At 34.2% G+C, this 19,678-nt stretch overlaps 1 protein-coding gene across 4 annotated transcripts in view; it reads left to right on the top strand.

The window, feature by feature from the left end:
- The window catches only part of ARAP2 (ArfGAP with RhoGAP domain, ankyrin repeat and PH domain 2), a 125,001-nt gene that overhangs the window by 54,107 nt on the left and 51,216 nt on the right, over positions 1–19,678 (top strand). For all 4 annotated transcript variants that reach the window (XM_032109510.1, XM_032109511.1, XM_032109512.1 and 1 more), the window contains 9 exons: positions 3,781–3,896; positions 5,036–5,235; positions 5,994–6,079; positions 6,768–6,950; positions 8,988–9,162; positions 10,725–10,859; positions 15,008–15,149; positions 17,351–17,453; positions 18,082–18,280. In XM_032109510.1, coding sequence (XP_031965401.1) covers positions 3,781–3,896; positions 5,036–5,235; positions 5,994–6,079; positions 6,768–6,950; positions 8,988–9,162; positions 10,725–10,859; positions 15,008–15,149; positions 17,351–17,453; positions 18,082–18,280 — 1,339 coding nt within the window. The remainder of the gene's footprint in view (positions 1–3,780; positions 3,897–5,035; positions 5,236–5,993; positions 6,080–6,767; positions 6,951–8,987; positions 9,163–10,724; positions 10,860–15,007; positions 15,150–17,350; positions 17,454–18,081; positions 18,281–19,678) is intronic.

Here is a 19,678-nt window from a genome sequence, read left to right as displayed (position 1 = left end):
TAACTGTGCTGTTTAGTGAATACTTTTGATCTATTATTTTATCTATAAAGAATTTTATTTGGGGTTTTTTAAAGCTCTTATTGTCAACTCATTTTTCAGCCTTTCTTCAAATTCATGAAGACAGTGTAACTACAGACATTTAAGTCATATTTATGTTTAAATTAAAAAAAAAAAAACAAACAACCCAACCCTCATCTTTCTCTGTGCATTTTTGAATCTTAAACTTTTCTTCCTTTGTCAGAAATCCTAGCACAGTTCCATGTATCTGAAACAATGAGCTTTCAGTGGGTAGAAGCAAGACAATTCTTGTTCTGAAAAGATACTGCTTGCTCTTGCTGTCGATTTTTTCGTATAGTTCTTGAATGGCCCTATTGTCCTTCTGTGCACTCAAAGTGAATGAATTTTTCTTTCAAAGTGGAGCACTTCTTTCTTCCCTGTACCAATTCCCACTTCTGTTTCTGAAGGTGAGAAGAAGACTGCACTCCTGAAAGATACAATTCTGAGCACTGAAAATTAGATTCTAGTGTACCTGTGTTCACAAAGCCAGGTTTGTGCCAAGTGTTGTGCAATTACCTTAAGGAGTTTCTGTGGACCTTTATGGAAATAACTTCACTCTAATGTACCAGTGAAATTGCTTAATTTGCCACCATCTTCTGTTCTGAAAAGTAGATTCTAATTTCTTAACGTTTCTGACTTTCCTCACACTGAAATTCAGTATTGTAAGTTGTTATGCCCTTGCTGAGTGTAAAACATAGTGAGTTATTCTCTCTTTAGTGGGATTGTTCAGACACTGGGCACGTATGCAAATTTTGGAGAGTTGGTGCTGCACCTAAAGGTTAAGACTTTCAAATTAATGCACTTTGTTTCTAGAGGGCTTTCTTGTTTCTGTATTGTTAAGGGTAGTACAACAAAGTTTGGTTTACACAGACATTAATGTGTGTGAGATCAGGTTGCTTCCATGCAGCTTGCTCCATTTTGCTCCAAGGAAAGGAAATGCAACCAGCTGTTTGAAAGCATAAAAAAGAGACTTAAAGGGATATAAAATAAATATTTTTGAGAAGGAACATTATGGAATAAGTAGATGAATGAAGTTTAGTTAGCTTTTCTTTCCTCTTATGTTGTGTAACGAAATTCTCAGTTGTCAGGCAAAAAAATTAAAATTCTCAGTTATCAGGTGGCAACATACATATAAAAAAGGACCTCAGTTTTTCACAACAAGTATTTGGGAAATGTATGAAGTAATATCCTAGAGTGAACTCAAGTCACGTTGTTGTTGGGCTTTTTAATTCCTTGAGGATGTGTCTGTCAGTGGCTAGTAAGTATAAACGTCTTTCCTGCAACTGTTTGTTCAAGTGCTTAGATTGCTGGAAGCTTATTTGGGAAGATGAGCATGTGCCTTTTCTTATTTGCATTATTTTTATGAGCATCACCAGTAGCAAGTGCCTAAAGGGAAGCTACTGTACAGGGGAACTTTTGATCTTGCTCAAGAAGGTAGATATTATTTTGGTCATCTTTGTTATTCATTTACCTTCAGTGAACTTCAATCCGGACCTAAAAGTATATTGAACACCTATTAACCATGGCTTCTGGTGGTTTTTCAACTCTTACTTAAGAAACAAAGAATGCATTGCACTGTTAAGGTTCAAGGATAGGCTTGTTACCTCTCTTTTGAAAATCAGGATTTCTTAAGGCCAATTGCTTGAAATAATTTGAAATAATTGAATCAACAAATTAAACTTGCATCCAATTTACATCTCAGAAGAATAAACCATTTAATTCTAGAAAGTTAATGGTTTTGGCTTGTTTTGGTTAGGTTTCTTTTCTTTTTTCATTTCACTGATAGAAATAAAAGTTTTTGTATTTTTCTATCCCCAGTCTTTTTTTTACTATTTCATCCTTCTGTTTTTCTCACTGGTGAAGTTAAGAATGCTTCACTGCTACAGGAGAGGCTGTCAAGTTCACACTCCAAAGAGATTATTCTGCCCACTCTTTTCCCATAGAGGGTGAATTAGGGACTGAGTAGGCTTCACAGAACTCTCTGCTCTCTTCTGAGACAGGTGTGTTGGTATGAAACCCCTTGGTGTGGGGGCTGAAGATGAGGGGAGAGAATAAAAATATTCAGGTTACAGGATATGAGGGTAGAAGAAAAGTAGAAATATTTAAAAATATATCTATTTTTTTAAATTTTCTAAACTAAATTATATGAAGTATGGCTAAACCTGGTTAGTTATTGAAAAGCTTCTACGTTTTCCAAAGGGTTGTGTCCATAAAATTCATAGCTGGTTCCCCACTGTTACTGTCAAAGGTAATGGATGTAAAAACACCCCAAAAAATTCTTAATAAGAAGTCTGGCAAGGAAACATTACTAACTTATCTCACAGTATATTTAATTAGTGGGAATTCTGTCATTCTAAAAATCTCATCCTATAATGGATGTTACTGTGCTTTTTGGGGGATTATTCTATTCAATGCCTCGTATGAGATAATTGATACTTCTGCTTGTGCATAGACACAATATGCTTGTGCATATATGTGTGTCTTTTGTCAGGTTTAGCCTTAGCAGTCCTGGCTAAAATTGTATCTTTATTTGCTCATACCTGAAATAGGGAAATAAAATTAAGAGTTTTGTAAAGTATTTTCTCCATCTAGGCTTTAGTGTTTAAAAATTTAATCATCTTTACAAAGAGAAACTTGTCAGTGATGCAGGTTTAAATATGTATTAAATAGAAAAACAATCCTCTCTTCAGAGGCAGGCAACTCTGAAACATTTACCCTTCAGTGCTTTTATTTTTATCAGTTTTTACCCAACTACTTGTTATGTGAGAGGTAACTTAGTGAACATACAAGTGGTAAAGTATGTGAATTTGGCTTTTTGCTTGGGTGATATAGTTTGGTTCTGTTTCTGATTTAGTTACTGTTTTCAAGAAGTATGCTAATACTTCCAGAAGTTAATCTTGTGGAAGTGACTGCCATTAGATGGACATGTAAATAAATTTAAAGAAGGAAATGCTGATGGTATTCCAAATAGATCAGAAATAACATACATACTTACCAGTTTTTCCAAAATCCATACATTTGATAGGCCCTCACAAGAGCTCACTGAACATTTTATGTTGCAATTGTGTTAATGCAAAAGTTATTTTTATTTTAAGTACATTTTTCCATGCAGGAGGAAAAAAATCCCAAATGATTTCTCTTGGTTTAAGGCAAAAATACTTTCTAATAATTGAGTCACAACTAACCCTTGTCTATTTTAGCTGCTATATAGGACCTTTTTTCAAAGACATGTTTAGTTCATGTAGTAGATCAGAAGCAACCAAAGGTTTAAGAAAGAATTTTGTATGTATTTTATTTTGTTAGAACACTCAGTTTTAAAGCAAGAAAAGCTGCTGTCAGTTAGAAGGATTTAGATGTATAAAAATTATTTAGACACTAAAGCATGATTTAAGCTAGATCCTTCCATAATTTTGCATTCACATTTTAATGCAATCTATTTTTAAAACTTTTTTTTTTATTCTTTCCTTTATTAATAGCTAGAGCATACATTTTTTTCTCCTACCAACAATCAAGTAAGGTCTTTCTAGGAGTTGGAAACTTAGTGGTTGGACAAAATTTATTGGAGGTTTATTTATCCATTAATAAATTAGAAGTGGCTTGTATGTCATGGCAAAGGTGTCTATTACTGGTCTTGGATTTTTTGGACCATGATGAAATAATTCTTTTTCACGCATTTTTTTTCTTTAATGATAACCCCCTAAACTTTTATTATCTTTTCCCTAGGACTTTAAGACAGGATTTGGTATCACTTTAATCCCTATGAATGTGGCAAATGTAAAACAAGTGGATCGGGCTGCAAAGCAATCTTTTGAAATAATTACTCCTTATAAAAGCTTTAGGTAAGAACTTTAATATTTACTTAACAAAATATGCAATTAACTAAGGCACTAAAGAAATACTGGTTTCATACTGCAGTGCTGTAGCTAGTTTGGATGAAAAGGTGATGTTTTTATTAAGGATGTTCAGCAATTTTTAGAAAAATAGGATGATTTTCTTTCATTTATTTAGCTGTGTGCTGCATTTGTTAGCCCTTGACTAGGCATATTATACCCACAGGTTTGTATTTTTATGTAGCCTTCTTTATTCATTCTGTGCAAGGGCAAAAGAAAAAAAAAGAGAAAGGAATTTCTCCACTTCAACAAATTGCCTCCATCCTAAAGAATAATTAACTTCAGTAGTGAAATAATGCTACATCCATTTAGTATTACACATTTTATTTGAAAAGAAGCTTTCATGTGTTATCCCTTGTAGAAATCTGTGGTTGAAAGCAGTGAAAGTTTCACTTTGGCTGATGCTGAGACTTGTAATGATTTTTAAGAAAATGAAAGTACATGCTAATAAAAGCCTTTTGTTGAGTCTTGTGGTGTTTCTTGAATGAGATGTCTTAATGAAGGAGAAAAAGAAATTTCTTTGTTCTCCTGGACTTGTTAAATGTTAGAAAATACTTTCATTCTCAGTCAACTAGCAGGTAAATTAGTCTTGATCAGCAATTTGAATCTGTTGCTGGTTGGTAGATAGCTAGTTCTTTGATTTTCTCTTAAGACATGACTTTGTTGATGTTTGCTTACTAGTTAATTTTTTAAAAAGATAAATTTAAATGAAATGCAAGTCCATTTTTAATTCTCAGTAAGTCTCCATGTTTTCTTTTGTCCTTCTGTGCTTTTGTTAAAATTCAGTCTTTAAGTTTGGTAATCAGTAACATAAAAGGATTGAAATTAACTCAGGCATGTTACGTGAATGTTACAAAAGCTGTGTAGCTTACGCTAGTAGTGATTCTGTTGAAAAAAGTACTAAAACAGGGAGTTTCATTGACTAAAAATACAAAATAATGCATTTCATCTTAGTATTTATATCTGTGTGGAGGAAGATTTTTGACTGTGATTTTGGGTGTAAATGTAATAAATAAGAGAGACTACAGACCATGTTTAATTGGGCTTTAAAATAAAGATCAATAACACAGAAAAGTCAATTGTTTCAGCTTTACAGCAGAGTCAGAAAGAGAGAAACAAGACTGGATTGAAGCACTCCAGCAATCAATAGCAGAAACTCTATCTGATTATGAAGTAGCTGAGAAGATTTGGTTCAATGAGTCCAACAGGAGCTGCGCTGACTGTAAAGCTCCCAGTCCTGACTGGGCATCCATCAATCTCTGTGTTGTCATTTGTAAGAAGTGTGCAGGTGAGTAATTAATGACAAGCTATGTGGGTTCTACAAAATGTCGTATTTGCATATCTATGTATGTCCTTGAATTGGCTTTTTAAAAATTTTATTTAATTTTATTTTTGAAGTGTTATCCTTGTGGAAGTTTTGAGAAAGAAAATGTGAGCAAAACTTTTTTTTAATACCAAGGGCATTCTTACTCTAAAGCACTTCCATGCATAAATGGCATGTCTGTGGTAGCTGAGTTCTCTCAGATGAATAATCCTTCACAATTAGTGGAAATTAAGATGCAATAGCACTTCATGGGAAAGGAATGGCTTTTGCAAGGCTAGATACCAAAGAATAATGATTTTTAGTGTATAAATGTTGGGTATTAATTTTGTTACATATGGGCATATTTTACTGTCAATAGGGATAGCTTTTTCAGATACTACTAAAAATATAATTATGTCATGTTTTATATTGAAATATGTCCTTAAGCAGTAAATTTAAGGAAATAGTTTTTAATTCTAGGCTTTCTTTCAAACCAAACTCTCCCAGAAACAGTCTACATGAGACAGCCTACTTTGTTTATTCATTACTATCAAATGAAATTAACTTTTTTTTTTCGAATAGGTGTATTTTTGATGCTGTTATTTAATATTCAAATGTCAAACCTAACCTTTTTTAAAAACAGCAAGTAGAATAAATCTGGTTTCATCACACTGTTTTGTTACCTCAGCAGAAGAGAAAACCTGTTTAAGTGCCTTAGTTAAGTAATTTTCTTGGATTTTCAGGACAACACAGATCTTTAGGACCAAGAGATTCAAAGGTCCGAAGTCTAAAAATGGATGCTAGCATTTGGAGCAATGAACTTATTGAGGTATGTTGTGATATTCTAACTCTTTTTTCCATCTTGAAACCTACTGTACGAAAAGGAGTTATTTACTGCCTTACTCACAAGAAAACTGAACATAAAACAGCTAAACAATATGGTGCTGTTACAGGAAAATCACTGTTTCTGTGCATCATGTACCTTTGTGTAATTCAAAATACTCGTTTTGCTAACAAAATGTACAATTTCTCTTAGTATTTCTCCAAGTATCTAATATTTTTGGGGAAAAAGAAACAAAATAGTTTTGGAGAGTACTCATGATGGAGAAAGGGGAAAATAGAGGAAACTTCTCACTACCAGCTTAGCTGCTTGGGGTGTTAAAAAGTGATGGTGATAAAAAGTGGTCCTGATAGGCTTGGAGCCATCAGTGTTTTCTTTAAAACACATGCTACTCTTCTCTGAACTTTAACTAGTATTTTCTAATATATAATGAAGTGTTACAACTGGTTAGCCTTGTAAAGCTTAGCTGCTGTTGATGGTAAATGATGACTGCAGGCTTTATTATTAATTTAGAGATGACCATAGGCAGTGACTGAGAGAGGCTTCTGTCTCCTCTAGACAATTTTGTTTTCTTCAATAACTTTCTTTTTCAACTTTTAGCAGGTGAAAACTGTTTAGAGGCTAGCTTCATACCTTTCATGCTGTTTTGCTAACTTTTTCCTTGCATCTCATCTAGCTCTTTATCGTCATTGGAAATAAGAGGGCAAACAGTTTTTGGGCTGGAAATCTTCCTCCAGATGAAGAATTGCATATTGATGACCCTGCAGAAAAAAGGATAGCGTTCATTACCCAAAAATACAAAGAGGGAAAATTCAGGAAAACACCTTTTCTCTACAAAACCAAGGAGCAGTTGAATAAGGTAATATAGCATGGTTAAGCCCATACTATATTTTGGATTGTACTGTATCTGTGTGCAATTTGGTCATCTTGTTAAGCTGGTGAGAAATTAATTCAGCATCCTGAGTGGCATTCTGGCACAGTTGAGTAAGGGTTGTTTAGGAGCCTTTGCAGGAGTCATTGTATGACTACTCCGTTTCTTGTTTTTCCCGTTAGTTTGCTTGAAGAAGGTTATGGTAATTCTTCCTATGTTTTCCTGAACCACTAAAATATAGATCTTTATTTTAATTCAAGTGTAGTCTAGGGATGCAAATTTCCACTTCACTTCTTTAGATTACTTCTTTACGTTTGGGGTTTTTTTTATACCTTACGTGGCTGACATCTGACATTCAAATACAGTAGAGGATTCATTGTTATCAATGGTGAAAAGAGCTCATACACACTTACATAGTAGCTTGTAACTTACTGGAAATGAAAAAGCTAAAATTAATGATGGAAAATGTGTGTTCTCTCCTTTTACAAAAAACCCAAATTCTATAGAGTTATAAAATGGACAACTTTAGTTATCAATCTCTCTGTAAATTTTGATGACCATTTGACTGAATTCTAATATTTGATGGTTTGAGTCATGATTGTTTAGGGTTAATGAATACAGAAGAGTTTTAATGCATTTTGCAATTTTAATGCATTCAATTACGTGAGTCAAATTGTCTCAAAGGATATGCAGAGATTGTGGGGAGGCAGTGGCATTTAAAAGTTGTGTGGTTTGAACCATAGTCATCTCATTTGTTCACTGTTACTGTGGAAGTGTTATTTTTTGTACATTTGGTAAATTGTATGTTAGTTACACACATAATTTAAAATAAGGGCATATAAGAGTAGTTATCACTGAAACACCTCTAGCTGAAGTATAGAACCTCTTGCTGTATAGCTTAAGTTTGTTTTCTGCATTTCATTGGAGTTGGGAAACATTTGGGGGCATCATGGGGAGCTCTTTGTCACTGCAAAAAGAGACACTTGGATTGCTTTCTATTTACTGGTAATAGCTGTGAGATTTTGTTTAATACTATAACTGCAGACCACAGAAAGAAGCTCAACGTTATACAAGCATGATTTTTCTTACATCTGTGGGGTTTGTTTTTTGTGGGGAAAGATATATGTCAAATAATCATTTAAATACTGGGAAAAGTTATCAAATTCTCTATGGAGACATGAAATTACCATGAAATAAGGTGTTCACTGCCAAGTAATTCCAGAACTTTTACTGAACTGTCTTCTGTGTTATCTTGCGCCTCCCGGGTGCTTATGTGTTTATTAGAACAGCTAAATTTAACAGGAGTACTCTTCCTATTTTGAGTGACTTTTGCTTTAATTACTTAAGAAAAACTCACTCATTAACTAAATAAATTAAATAAATATTAAATAATAGAAATTTTAATGGAATATGTTGCTGTAATTGCATAGCTATTTTTGGTTTTAAGGCTTTGGACCAATCTTGTGAAAGAAAAAAAAAAGTTGATCATGTCTGTCTTTGTGTATACAAAAATAAAAGGAGACTCATGTTTATGATGCAGTGAGATGTTTGAATTTCAAGGAAGATGAACAAGTATTAAGATACACTGAAGAGTAATTTACCTTATTGACTGTGTTTTTTAAAAAAATTACCTAGGAATTTCAGTATTTGTCCAAGTAATAGAGTTTAAGAATCTAATCTCATCTCTTCGGTTGAATTTCTCAGTTCTGAAATAATAAGAGATTTTCTTTAATAGTTTGATATAAATAAAAAGCAAGCTTCCCCTCCAATTGTATTAATGCACGTTATTCTTCCCAAGTGAAATTTGTGACAGCAACATCTTGCAGAGTTTGGGTTGATGTTTTGGGATATTTTTGTTCTTGTTGCTGAGTTTTTCTAGATTCAGACCATATCAGACCAGATACTTGTCAATGTTTATGGTCTAGCTGTATCAGAGGTGAAAGGATTTGCATCTACCTTGCATGTATTTGTTGCCAGTAACTTTCTAATTTAAACAGACTTCCTATTTCCCCTCTCTGTGATAAGGCCCTGTGTGCTGCTGTAGTCAAGCAAGATGTGCTAGAAACTCTGATGTTACTCTTCAGCGGGGCTGATGCTATGTGTGCCACTGGAGACCCTCTTTACAGCACCCCGTACTTACTTGCCAAGAAAGCTGGACAAAGGCTGCAAATGGAATTCCTGTACCATAATAAGTTCTCAGGTACGATGGATTTCTTTCTTTTGATCTAATTCTATATTGTGAAAAAGAGAAAGAAAAAATTCAGAAGAAAAATTGACTTTGCTTTGAAAAAATGGTGGTATAGCAGAGGGGCAGTTGTGGTGGCATTAACTGGATTTTATTAGTGCACAATTTCAGTTGTGTACAGATTTACTACTTTGCTCAGACATCATATTTAGCACTTAAAAAACCCTGGACAACACAGTGATAAGTTATAGATCTCATACCCTTAGTTATAGCACAGAAAAAACCCATCATTTTCTCTGTCAATATTATCAGTCTTTTACTAGAAAAAATATGGATATATACATTTATCTATATATATATCTGTCATATATATCTATCTTATATATCTTATATATATCTATATACATATATCTAAAGAATTCATCCAGCACTTTGTTTTTTTCTTAAAGATTATTTAAATTGATATCTACTCCTATTGCACACAGATCTAGCTGGTTTTTCACAAGCTCTCCTCCCAAAATAAAACTCACCTCTTGAACCTGCAATATGATCTATCCCAGAAACCTCTTTTTCCCATCACAGCTTCTGTTGTAGAAAAAATTACAAACTTTGGCTTGGAAGTCAACAGTTCTGTTTGCAATGTGTGGCTGCTATGAGGCTCTTGAAAGCAGAAAGCTGTTCTTAACAATAAATAAATTGAGGCATATGGGTGTGACTGAGCTTTTCTTTTAAAAGGGCTGGATACTATCTGAAACAGTCAGGGGCCGAAAGTTCACATTCAGATTTACACTGAAAAAAGAAAAGCTATGTATGTGTATGTAGTCCTGGAGCAGTTTTCCATTGGCTTGTGTCACTCTTCCAATTAACACTGTATAGGCTGAACAAAAAAGGTCTTAGTGGAAAACACAGGAATGAATGAAGGCTTCCAAGGGCAAACAAAGTGCCTGAACTTCTGCTTGAGTATTGCTCAGGCCAGTGCCATGCACTGGATCATAGGATGATGAGCTCAGTCATGGTACAGACATGGAGCTAGGGTGGTTTTTTTTGCTAGCTATGATCTCAAGTGGTCCTAAAGCTGTAGAGAGAGGTTTGCTTGTCTTGGCTCTGTCTTTTCCGCTTTTGGCCCTGCAGCCAAGACAGCACCATCAGGTTCTTACCTTTAGGGAAAGGGAGATGAGTGCATGTGGATGATGATTCCCAGAATCACTGTCTCTCTGCTGCCAGAGTTGCTGGTAAACTCTACATAAGCCCTCAAGAGAAGCAGTCTGCTTCTGTTGAAGCATGTTACATAAGGCGTGAAAATCAAAATTTGGTACATCAGAAAAGAGTATTTTATAGTACCTTGGCAAGCAGGGATAAAAAATGGCAACATTGTAACAAATGTGAACCAGTGGTTTTTTGTGAGTATATTGTCTAATTATAAAAATAAAACCAGTAAGTTTTATTAGTGTTGTAGTAAAGATACTGCAGAGCAACTACATATTTACAGACATGCATTTAGAAAGATGTGTGGAAAAATGGATTTAACTGATATAACTGAAGATCTGTATGTTATTTTCTCCTTTGTCTTTGCATAGATTTCCCAAACTATGATACTTGTTTTGAAAGTGGCTTCTCTGAAGATTCTTCACATTCCACCTTTCTTTGTGAGTTCTTGTACAAAGTTTCTTCTAATGCTGCTAAGCTTCCTACAGAGAAGAAATTAAAAGAAGGTATTTCACTTTTAATTTATGTATTTGAACAACACATGAATATGTATGACTTGGATGAATTTTATTCTTTGTAACTTACTGCATTTCTTTTTTTGAGATAAAATGTCTTTGATATAACATACCCTCTTTGATTCAGTAGACCTCTTTTAGATAAAGAAAATACTTTTTGTCTTGATCTCTTCATTCAGTGGTTGACAGAGGAAGAAGACTGAACTTCTGAAAAATTGTTTGGTTAACACAGTAAATGATAAAAACTAAATAGAAACACTTCTTGCTTTAATTATATTTAGACAAATGCCAAAAATTAGTTTTCATCCAAAATGATTCTATTACAGAAGTCCTTTACAAGTAGCACTGACTTTTTAGCACAGTATTTTTCAAGCTCACAAATTTACAAAATCTTCCAAGTAAAAATGAGCATCTACAAGAACTCTATGACAACTTGAGCTTTATGGGGTGATAATGCATGTATATCATGGTAGATATATGTGGTCTCCTGTGCATATCAGTCTTCTGTTTTTATTTTTTTCTGAGAAGTGTTATCAGATAATTTTTCCCTTTTTCTCCCCATTTGTCTTCATATATTTTTCTTCCATCTAAACTAATAATGTGGATTTTAAAAATCTGTGGTGATTTATTATTGAATTTATTGCTGCTAAAATCCTTACATGGCATCCTGCACTGGTGTATACATATTTTTGTATGATTGTGTCCATATTCTCATGGCATATGCCTTTAAGATCCTTAGTGGATCCTAAAAGCATGCTAAAGCATAGAACTCCCGTTTAAACTCCTGTTTAAAGAATTCCCGTTCTTTTGAAGAATCTGTATGTTAGTGTGGTTCCAAATTCTTGAAAGCATTGGGTGATAACTGAGCTAATGCCTGATAACAGGCATTTCCCAGCAACTTTGCAGATGCCTGTTTTGACAGAGGACTGCTGCTGGGTAGGACTTTACCTAGGATTGCTCTGAAATTGTGAGGAGCTTATTTGGGAAACAATGTAATAACTGTTATAAACGAGGCTTGGACTTTTTTGGGTGGAATAAAAGTCTGCTTGTTTATTAAAAAGAAAACCAAGAGCGGAGACTTGAGGTAAGCCCAAGTCCCACTCAACAACCCAGAAAAACAAACAGTGCAACGCACACGGTATTCCCCTGGACTCGGGTGCCTCAGGAAGACCGGGGGGGCTGAGCCCCAGAGCAGTTCTTATAGTCTCTTTAGATGCTGTGATTGGTGCAGCTCAGATCCTCCCTCTGATGGCTCGTTGCTAGGGTCCTCATTGGTGTTCAATTCTGTCAGTCTCTGGGGCTGAGAGTGATTGGTTTGCCCCCTAACCAATAATCCCCCAAAGTGTTTACATCATGGGTATTAGGTTATCTTAGGAACATTCTAGAACATTCTCTTCCTTTCTATAGACCCGCTACTTTCCCCCTTTGGTGTCCCCATCTAGTGGGCACATGGCAACATTACACCCGTACAATCGCAATAACAATTAACTGATTAACTGCATACCCCCTCTCCTCTAACAAGCAACTTTTAACTTCTTCTCAACAAAAAAAAAACTTTTAACCATTTATTACAATAACTGCAAAGCTCATTACTACTTGCTCCAAGTTCAGGCCTGATCTTCCATGCTGTGGGTATCTGTATCTATATTCATAAAAAAAATTACAAACCCAGAAGTCAGTGCTTAGGGAAGCAGAGAGCAGATACAAGGCAATCTCTTCTGAGGCATTTTCAATGGCATATTAGAAGTGCAGTATATTTATAAGTACCTGTATAGATTGAAGATTTAGCTGAAAGTGCTCACAGAATGGCTTCTGTAGTCCTTTTTGGGGGAGATGCACTGAGACTGAGCATTTTTAGTAGGATGTCTTAGAATTTATGAGGAAAACCCCCAGGCAAGAAGTTTTGAATGTCTTCCATTTCAAGTCTTTAGTGGACAAAAATGAAGATACTTTGAAAGTTTGTAGTCAGTTGCTTAGCATTGCACTTATTACTTGGAGAAATATACAGTAAGTGGAAAAGAACGAGATTTCTCTCAGCTCAGGCTTTGTTCTCTGAAACTGTGATAGTGCCTTGAAGATGGTGGATGTTCTATTGTTTCCTTTTTTGGGGGTGGGTGTTTGTTTGCTTCGTTTTTGTATTGATGTTGAATTACCCATGGGTTTTTCAGGACTGATATTTCTGGGATGGCCTCTTTACAGATACCTGGGAAGATAGGTTTCCCTAAGCATTTGCAGTTCAAGGAGACAAATGGAACAGGGGAGAGAGATTTAATGACATCCTTTCAACAACAACAAAAATCCCTGCAATTTTGAATGAGAAACTGCTCTTGCCTTAGGGCTCTAATCTATCTCTGTCATGTTTAAGAAGTAGTATGACAGAAGTACTTTTTGCTATTTAAAACATAAAATATATAATCTTTCTTTTTATCTTCTTTCACTACATCCAGAACTGCTTCTAAATCTCACTAACATGAAGTAATATGTATATTGCAAATTATTGTGAATAAGTGGAAATATTTTTTTCCTTCTTAGTCTCTTTAGGAAGTAATTTGAGGGTTAGAGTACTAATATGTGGGAGAAACAGTTTCAGTTCCCTCCTCTGCCTGTAGATATTCAAATAAGGTCATGTTACCTGAAAAATCTGACCTAACTATTTAGGTCTAGAGAAGAGATCTCCTGTTGAAGCAGTTCTGACTTGCTGTGAGCTAATGGAGTCCTCTGCAGGCCAGAGGGGGAGTACCATTCTCTCACAGCGCTTGTCTAAATTTGGGGCTTTTTTTTTTTTTTTTTAAATGCTGTGTGTGGATAGGGCTCCAACTCAGAATCCTATGAAGCAGTTTAACCATTAGAGGTAAGTTCTTCTTCAGTGTTACGTGTCCCTGAGGCAGTTGTCAGCTTTGTCTTTAGCACCAAGGGCTTGAAATGTAAGTGCTATGTTTGTTGTCACAGGAAACTGTTTCCCCTTTGTAGACTAATGGTAAAAGGACACTCAAGAAATCATTCAGTGCTGTGAATTAACCAAGGTTTTATACCAACCAGGTGGAACACCTGGAAATACAGCCCCGTTTTTCATTATGCACGTCTCAGTACATGAGAGAGCCAACTCTGTGTGTACCTCTCGTTATAGCAGCATCAGTGGTTTCAGCAGGGGTGCGTAACTTTTTAGGAGAGTTATTGTTAACTAACAGCTGTTGATACCAGCAAGAAGAGAGCTCAAATGTTGGTGCTATTCTGGTGTAGTGGATCAAAAAGTAAAGCTTAGAGGTTTAGAGGCTCAAGTTTGATTTGTTTCTAGTGTAAAAGGTTTTATGGAGCCCTTTTAAAAGCCTTGATATTCCAAAGTTTTCCTTGAGAGTTTAATAGTTTAATGAATATTGCAGTAGTGAGCTGTTTTGAAGAATACGTTTTGGAAGATGGGAGGGGAAAAGCTGGGGAACATTCAGGGACAAACCCCTGAACATTCAAAACCTTAAAGTTCGGTGCTTAACTCCTGTAAACCTATACATTATCAAGCCATTTATCTTATGTTTATTTTAGTACTTAAAATGTGTTTAGACAGAATCTAGATAGTACTAGATAGCAAATAGCATGATACAAATAAATACTAATAAAATATACCAAAATATTTATAAAACATGTATAAACCATATAGGAAACAACAGAGAAAGGAATTGAATGAAATATAAGATAACATGGTAAGCATTTGCAAATTGCAACTGTTTTTTTGTTTGATTTTGTGGGTGTTTTTTTGCCAGATTTGTTTTATGAAATTCTCAGAAATATTTTGCCAGCTGTATAGGAATTTTAAGACTGTAGAAAATAAAAATAGTCTTTTCATTTAGGATCTGCTTCTCTGCAGTAGTGGAAACAGGTGCACCTCAGATTTTGTTCTAAGAGCTAGACGTAAGCTAGAATGAATTCATGAGTATTTTCAGTAACGAATAAACATTACTATGCTATGTCATGTGTTGTATTTGTATTTAGGTCATAAGAGGGAATAAACATTTAGTTGTAATAATTACTTGAATTAATTGAAGTTGCTCTGCAGAATTTTTACTCCACCTTGTGTTTACTTATTTTTCAGAAAAAAAACACTTACTTAAAAAACCCTGACCTTTCTATTATTTCTTTAATCACAGATTGCAACAAAAGATGGTGCACTTTAGAAAGTGGCTTTCTGAGCTACTATGAAAATGATAAAACTACCACTCCTAATGGTATGATTGACATCAATGAAGTTATCTGCCTTGTAGTACACAAGTCAGACTTTTTAAATAGAGGGTAAGCTCCTGAATTCATATTTCAATAAACAAACTATTAATTTTTTTCTTGAATTTTGAATAGGGAATTTTGAAAAAAAGCTGAATTGTTTTATTCGATGTCAAGAAATTAGTGCTGTGTGATATTTAGGGATTTTCTTTTTTTTTTTCTTATAGTGATAGAATGAAAATATTAGGGTAATTTAAAAGGGCAGCTTAAATTAGATACATCTGTTATTAAATCTGTAATGCATATTCTCAGTGCTTGAAAGGTTATATGATGATAAATTGAACAATTAATACTCATTTTGCTTTCTGGGATTGACCACTGCCTCAGGCCAAAATTCTTGCTTTGCTTCTTCCTTCAAATGCTGCAGACTAGAGCTCTCCACAATGCTTCTGGATTTGGTCACAGAGATACTGGTCTTCGAAATCCATTCTTTGTTCTGTAGCTGAGCACAACAGAGTAACTGATGAATATTGTTAGTTTGAAGATAGCAGCTTTATTTTTGTGAGGTCTTGTTTTTTCTTTTGTAACTCTCTCACATGCCATTTGTACATGACAAACATCACATGGAAAACAACGTAAATCTGATTCCAGTGATACTCGATTTCTTTAGGGCAACATTTTTGTTTAAAATATACTTTGTATTTATCTAACAGACTCCATAACACTTTCTTTAAATTTTTTAACATGTCTATATGCACCTAAAATAAAAATAACTTTCTATCGTATAATACTGTAATGTTTTTAGTTACAAAACAAAATCATCTGCAAAGAAAGCATAGTCTATTCAGTAAGTTTCTGAAAAAGATAATAGGAATAAAGGACTTAGACCACTACAGGGGGGAGAAATCCTGAAACATGGTGGTGTGTCAATATGCTATCAAATATAGGGAAGTGACCTTCATTATTCTGCAGTAGCTCTGTGATATCCAGAAAAAAGAAAAAAAAAAAATCACTTTTTTCTTCTGTCTTCAAATATAACCTATTGCTTGCAGCATTTCCAAGTGGTTCCATTTTTGGGTATTACCTAAATTAAAAAAACATCTTGGCTGAACACTTCACTCTCAGGGAATAACTAACCTCCTGTTGTGGTTTACCTGCGATTGAGGAGTTTTATGAGAAATTTCTTTAGATTTGATATTTCATGTAGTGAAGCAGCTGGTCCTTAAAAAGACCTATTCTGTTAGTCAGAACTAAGTGTTTATATAATTTTCAAAGTGGTTATTGAAAATGACAGAAGTGACTCATGCTCAGTTCTCCACATTTAGACAAATCTCAGTCTCCAGCATTAAAATGAAAAAGCATATTTCATCTATTTGGCATCTATGGACAGGTCACAGATAAAATCATGCTATAAATTGGTGAACCATAATTTGTAAGTTAAAGACTGACCAACCCTAACTTTCATATTATGTTTACTTTCGAAATTCCACGCCAATTTAAACTGGTTTGCTTTTTCTTCTTTTACTGTCCTTATTTGTCCATTAAAAATTGAAAAAAACCAGGGTTCATCTGCTTAAATAATGAGATAATTTTTAAAAAGAAAAAAACCCAAGAATCTACCTTAAGAAAACTTTTAAGACCACCTCGAGGTACAGCAACTTCAAAGTAGTCCTACTCATCTTGGTGATGGCAGGTGATACACAGTGACCACGCATTTCGCCCCAGCAGATTCAGGCTGTCTGACAGAAAAAGCCTCTTCTTAGAGGGCAGATGGAGGACAGGAATAGGTTGGTGAGAATAATAGTACTCTCCATCCTTGACTGTTCTCAAGGCTTTTCATTGTGATAATCCCTCTCTGAGCAGGAGATTAGACCAAATGAGATCTAGAAGTGCCTATGAACCAACATTTCAACTTGTTTATAATTTCCCATTCAACTAGCTGTTCTGCTTATATTAAACATTAAAAAAAATATTTTGAATGCATCACAAAAATATACTTGTTCAAATTGCATGAACTTGAAAAAGCAAAAAATTCCGTATATATTTTTAATGACTATATGTAAACATTTTTATGCATTTTGGAATTACTCAGAAAACTATTACACCATAGCCTCAAAACACATATTATTGACCTGCAAAGTACTTTGATCCTGTTGTGTTGTAAAGTGCTCTATTATTAGCTGCGCTGTACTTGTAATATTGGTGGAGAAATGCAGATGGAAAGAATGAAAAAATAGTGAAATAAAACTCTTGTGTTCTCTTGCTTGCTTTAGGGACATCTTTACATTTGAAATATACTTCATGTCAGAACGTGTTTTTCTATTTGGAGCTGAAACTGCATATTCACAAAGAAAATGGACTTCAGCAATAGCTAAGGTAATACCAATAATTATCTTTTTCAGTTAGGCCAGGAGCCTTTGCACAAATAATAAAGTGTCATTGTTAGCTTAAAACCTTTGAGAAGCCATTATTGATGAATACTGATCTATCCTGTGTGTAAAGGTTTCTTGAGCAGCAGAAAGAAATAACTTCTGTGATTTAATGTTTGAAACAAGATAATAAAATGTGAAAGGAATTGAAGCAGCATTTTAATACCGACCTTAAGAATATATTAAAGGTGCTCTAGTATAAAGAGATATACTATATGAATATATTTCATCTAAGATTTTTATGGTTGCAATTCTGTTAAATTTATTTGCTGAAACAAAATTCATAAAGCGATACCATATTTTATACTGTTCCAAATGTTAATAATCACATTACTAATTAAATCAATGGTAGTTTAAAAGCAAAAATATTTGAATTGTAGTGTAGGAATGGAAAAAATGTTAAACTTGATTTTATATTTTAAATTTAGTGTATCTGTGGATTTATGAGTGATATATCTTTATTTTTTTACTGTGACCTTCTTCCTAGAATCCTATAGATTTGCAATATTTTGATTTTGTTTTTTAGGGGCGGAGGGTTTTTTTCTTCATCTGACTCACCCCATTTTCTTTGGTAGCATTTTGTTCCTCCTGTGGCTGAATCGTTGTTAGAGCGAGACTGTGACCTGATTGGGCAGCTGTACTACAAAGATTGCCATAGCCTGGATCAGTGGAGAAAAGGCTGGTTTGCTATAGAGAAGTCGAGCCTTTATTTTTGTCTTGAAATGGAGGATGCTGAAGAAGATTCCATATATCTAAGGAGGTTGCAAGAATTAAGTAAGAACTTGGTTTAACATCTAGTATTCAGAAAATGTTCTGTGGGATTAATTCACTGTTAAGGACACTTCTATTACATTTCAAAGTAATAAACTTTGGGAAGCTCAGTAACTATTCCTTCACATGAGTCAGATGTTATTCCAACTCTTATCTAAATATGGAGTTAGTAAATTTCTGTCTTGGGGTTTTTTTTCCTACTTTTTGGCACATGCTAGAGAAATTTTTCACATCTTTAAAATGAATGATGACGGTTTTTGTTCCAGTTGCAGCCATGTCTGTCTTACAGGAGTACAGAACTGAATAATAATATTGTCTCATATTTTTGACAGGTCAGAAATACTTACTGCAGAGCATGTTCTTGAGATGATTGACAGGTCTAGTTTTAAAATACTCAAACATACTGGAAAATTATAATTCTCTTGGAAAAATATTTCACAGACTAATAGACTTTTTTCTGATACTAACAATATTATTTGCTCAGTGTCATGATGTGGAAAGATAAGAATATTTGTAAAAATGGTCTTCTATGACCAATTTTATATCGTTGTTTGTAATTATGCTCTGAATCCTCTTTTAAGCGTATCTGCCCTACTTGATTTTATATTGAACAAGGCAATATGTTATATAGAAAAGTACATATAATTCGAGGTTTATAATAAAGTAACATAGGAAGATAATTTAGCTCTTTGCTGATAATCCTCTTGATAAATGCTGACAGAATGTGGACTGTTTTGCAGGAGTTTGCCTAAATGCCATTGGGTTTTCTACTGTTTATTTACTGCCACCTTATATTTGGTGTGAATAACAACATGAAGGTGGTTTTTAATCAGGAATGTTTTTATGCCTCTAGGTGTCTTTTAACTTGTGAATGCTTTTGATCTTAATTCAGAATTAAAAGATTAGGCAGTAGGAGAACTGTTCCCGATATTTGTTTTGATGATGCAACTGTAATTGCCTGTGCCAGAATCATGAAAGCATGCAAAATCTGTGTATATTATATCTCATGTATAAAAATGAAACACTTTTGACTTTCGGGTGAGAATTGGTTTTGCTTGGGTTTTTTAATAGTAATTGTATTTCTTGGAAATATTGTAGATCCATACTCTTTTCTTTGATTTCTATTTTCTCCAGAACAAATCTGCTCCACCTTTAATACTGATTTGTGTAAATGAAACTTGACAAATAATGAATCATTTATGGAAGTATAGTAACTTACCTTCTTGATATTTGATTCAGTAAATATAGATGAGGCTATGAGTAGATGTGATACAAAAGCATCAAATAACATGCAATGTGTTTATTGAATTTCATTGGTATTTAGGACTTTACTGTCGCCGCGAATTAGTTGAAGTAAGGTGGGGATAATATATTACATGCACTTTGAGAAGTTAACTTTTC

Source organism: Corvus moneduloides, chromosome 5 (genome assembly GCF_009650955.1).
Source record: "Corvus moneduloides isolate bCorMon1 chromosome 5, bCorMon1.pri, whole genome shotgun sequence".
Classification (NCBI taxonomy): Eukaryota; Metazoa; Chordata; class Aves; order Passeriformes; family Corvidae; genus Corvus; species Corvus moneduloides.
This window is presented reverse-complemented; position numbering and strand designations above follow the sequence as displayed.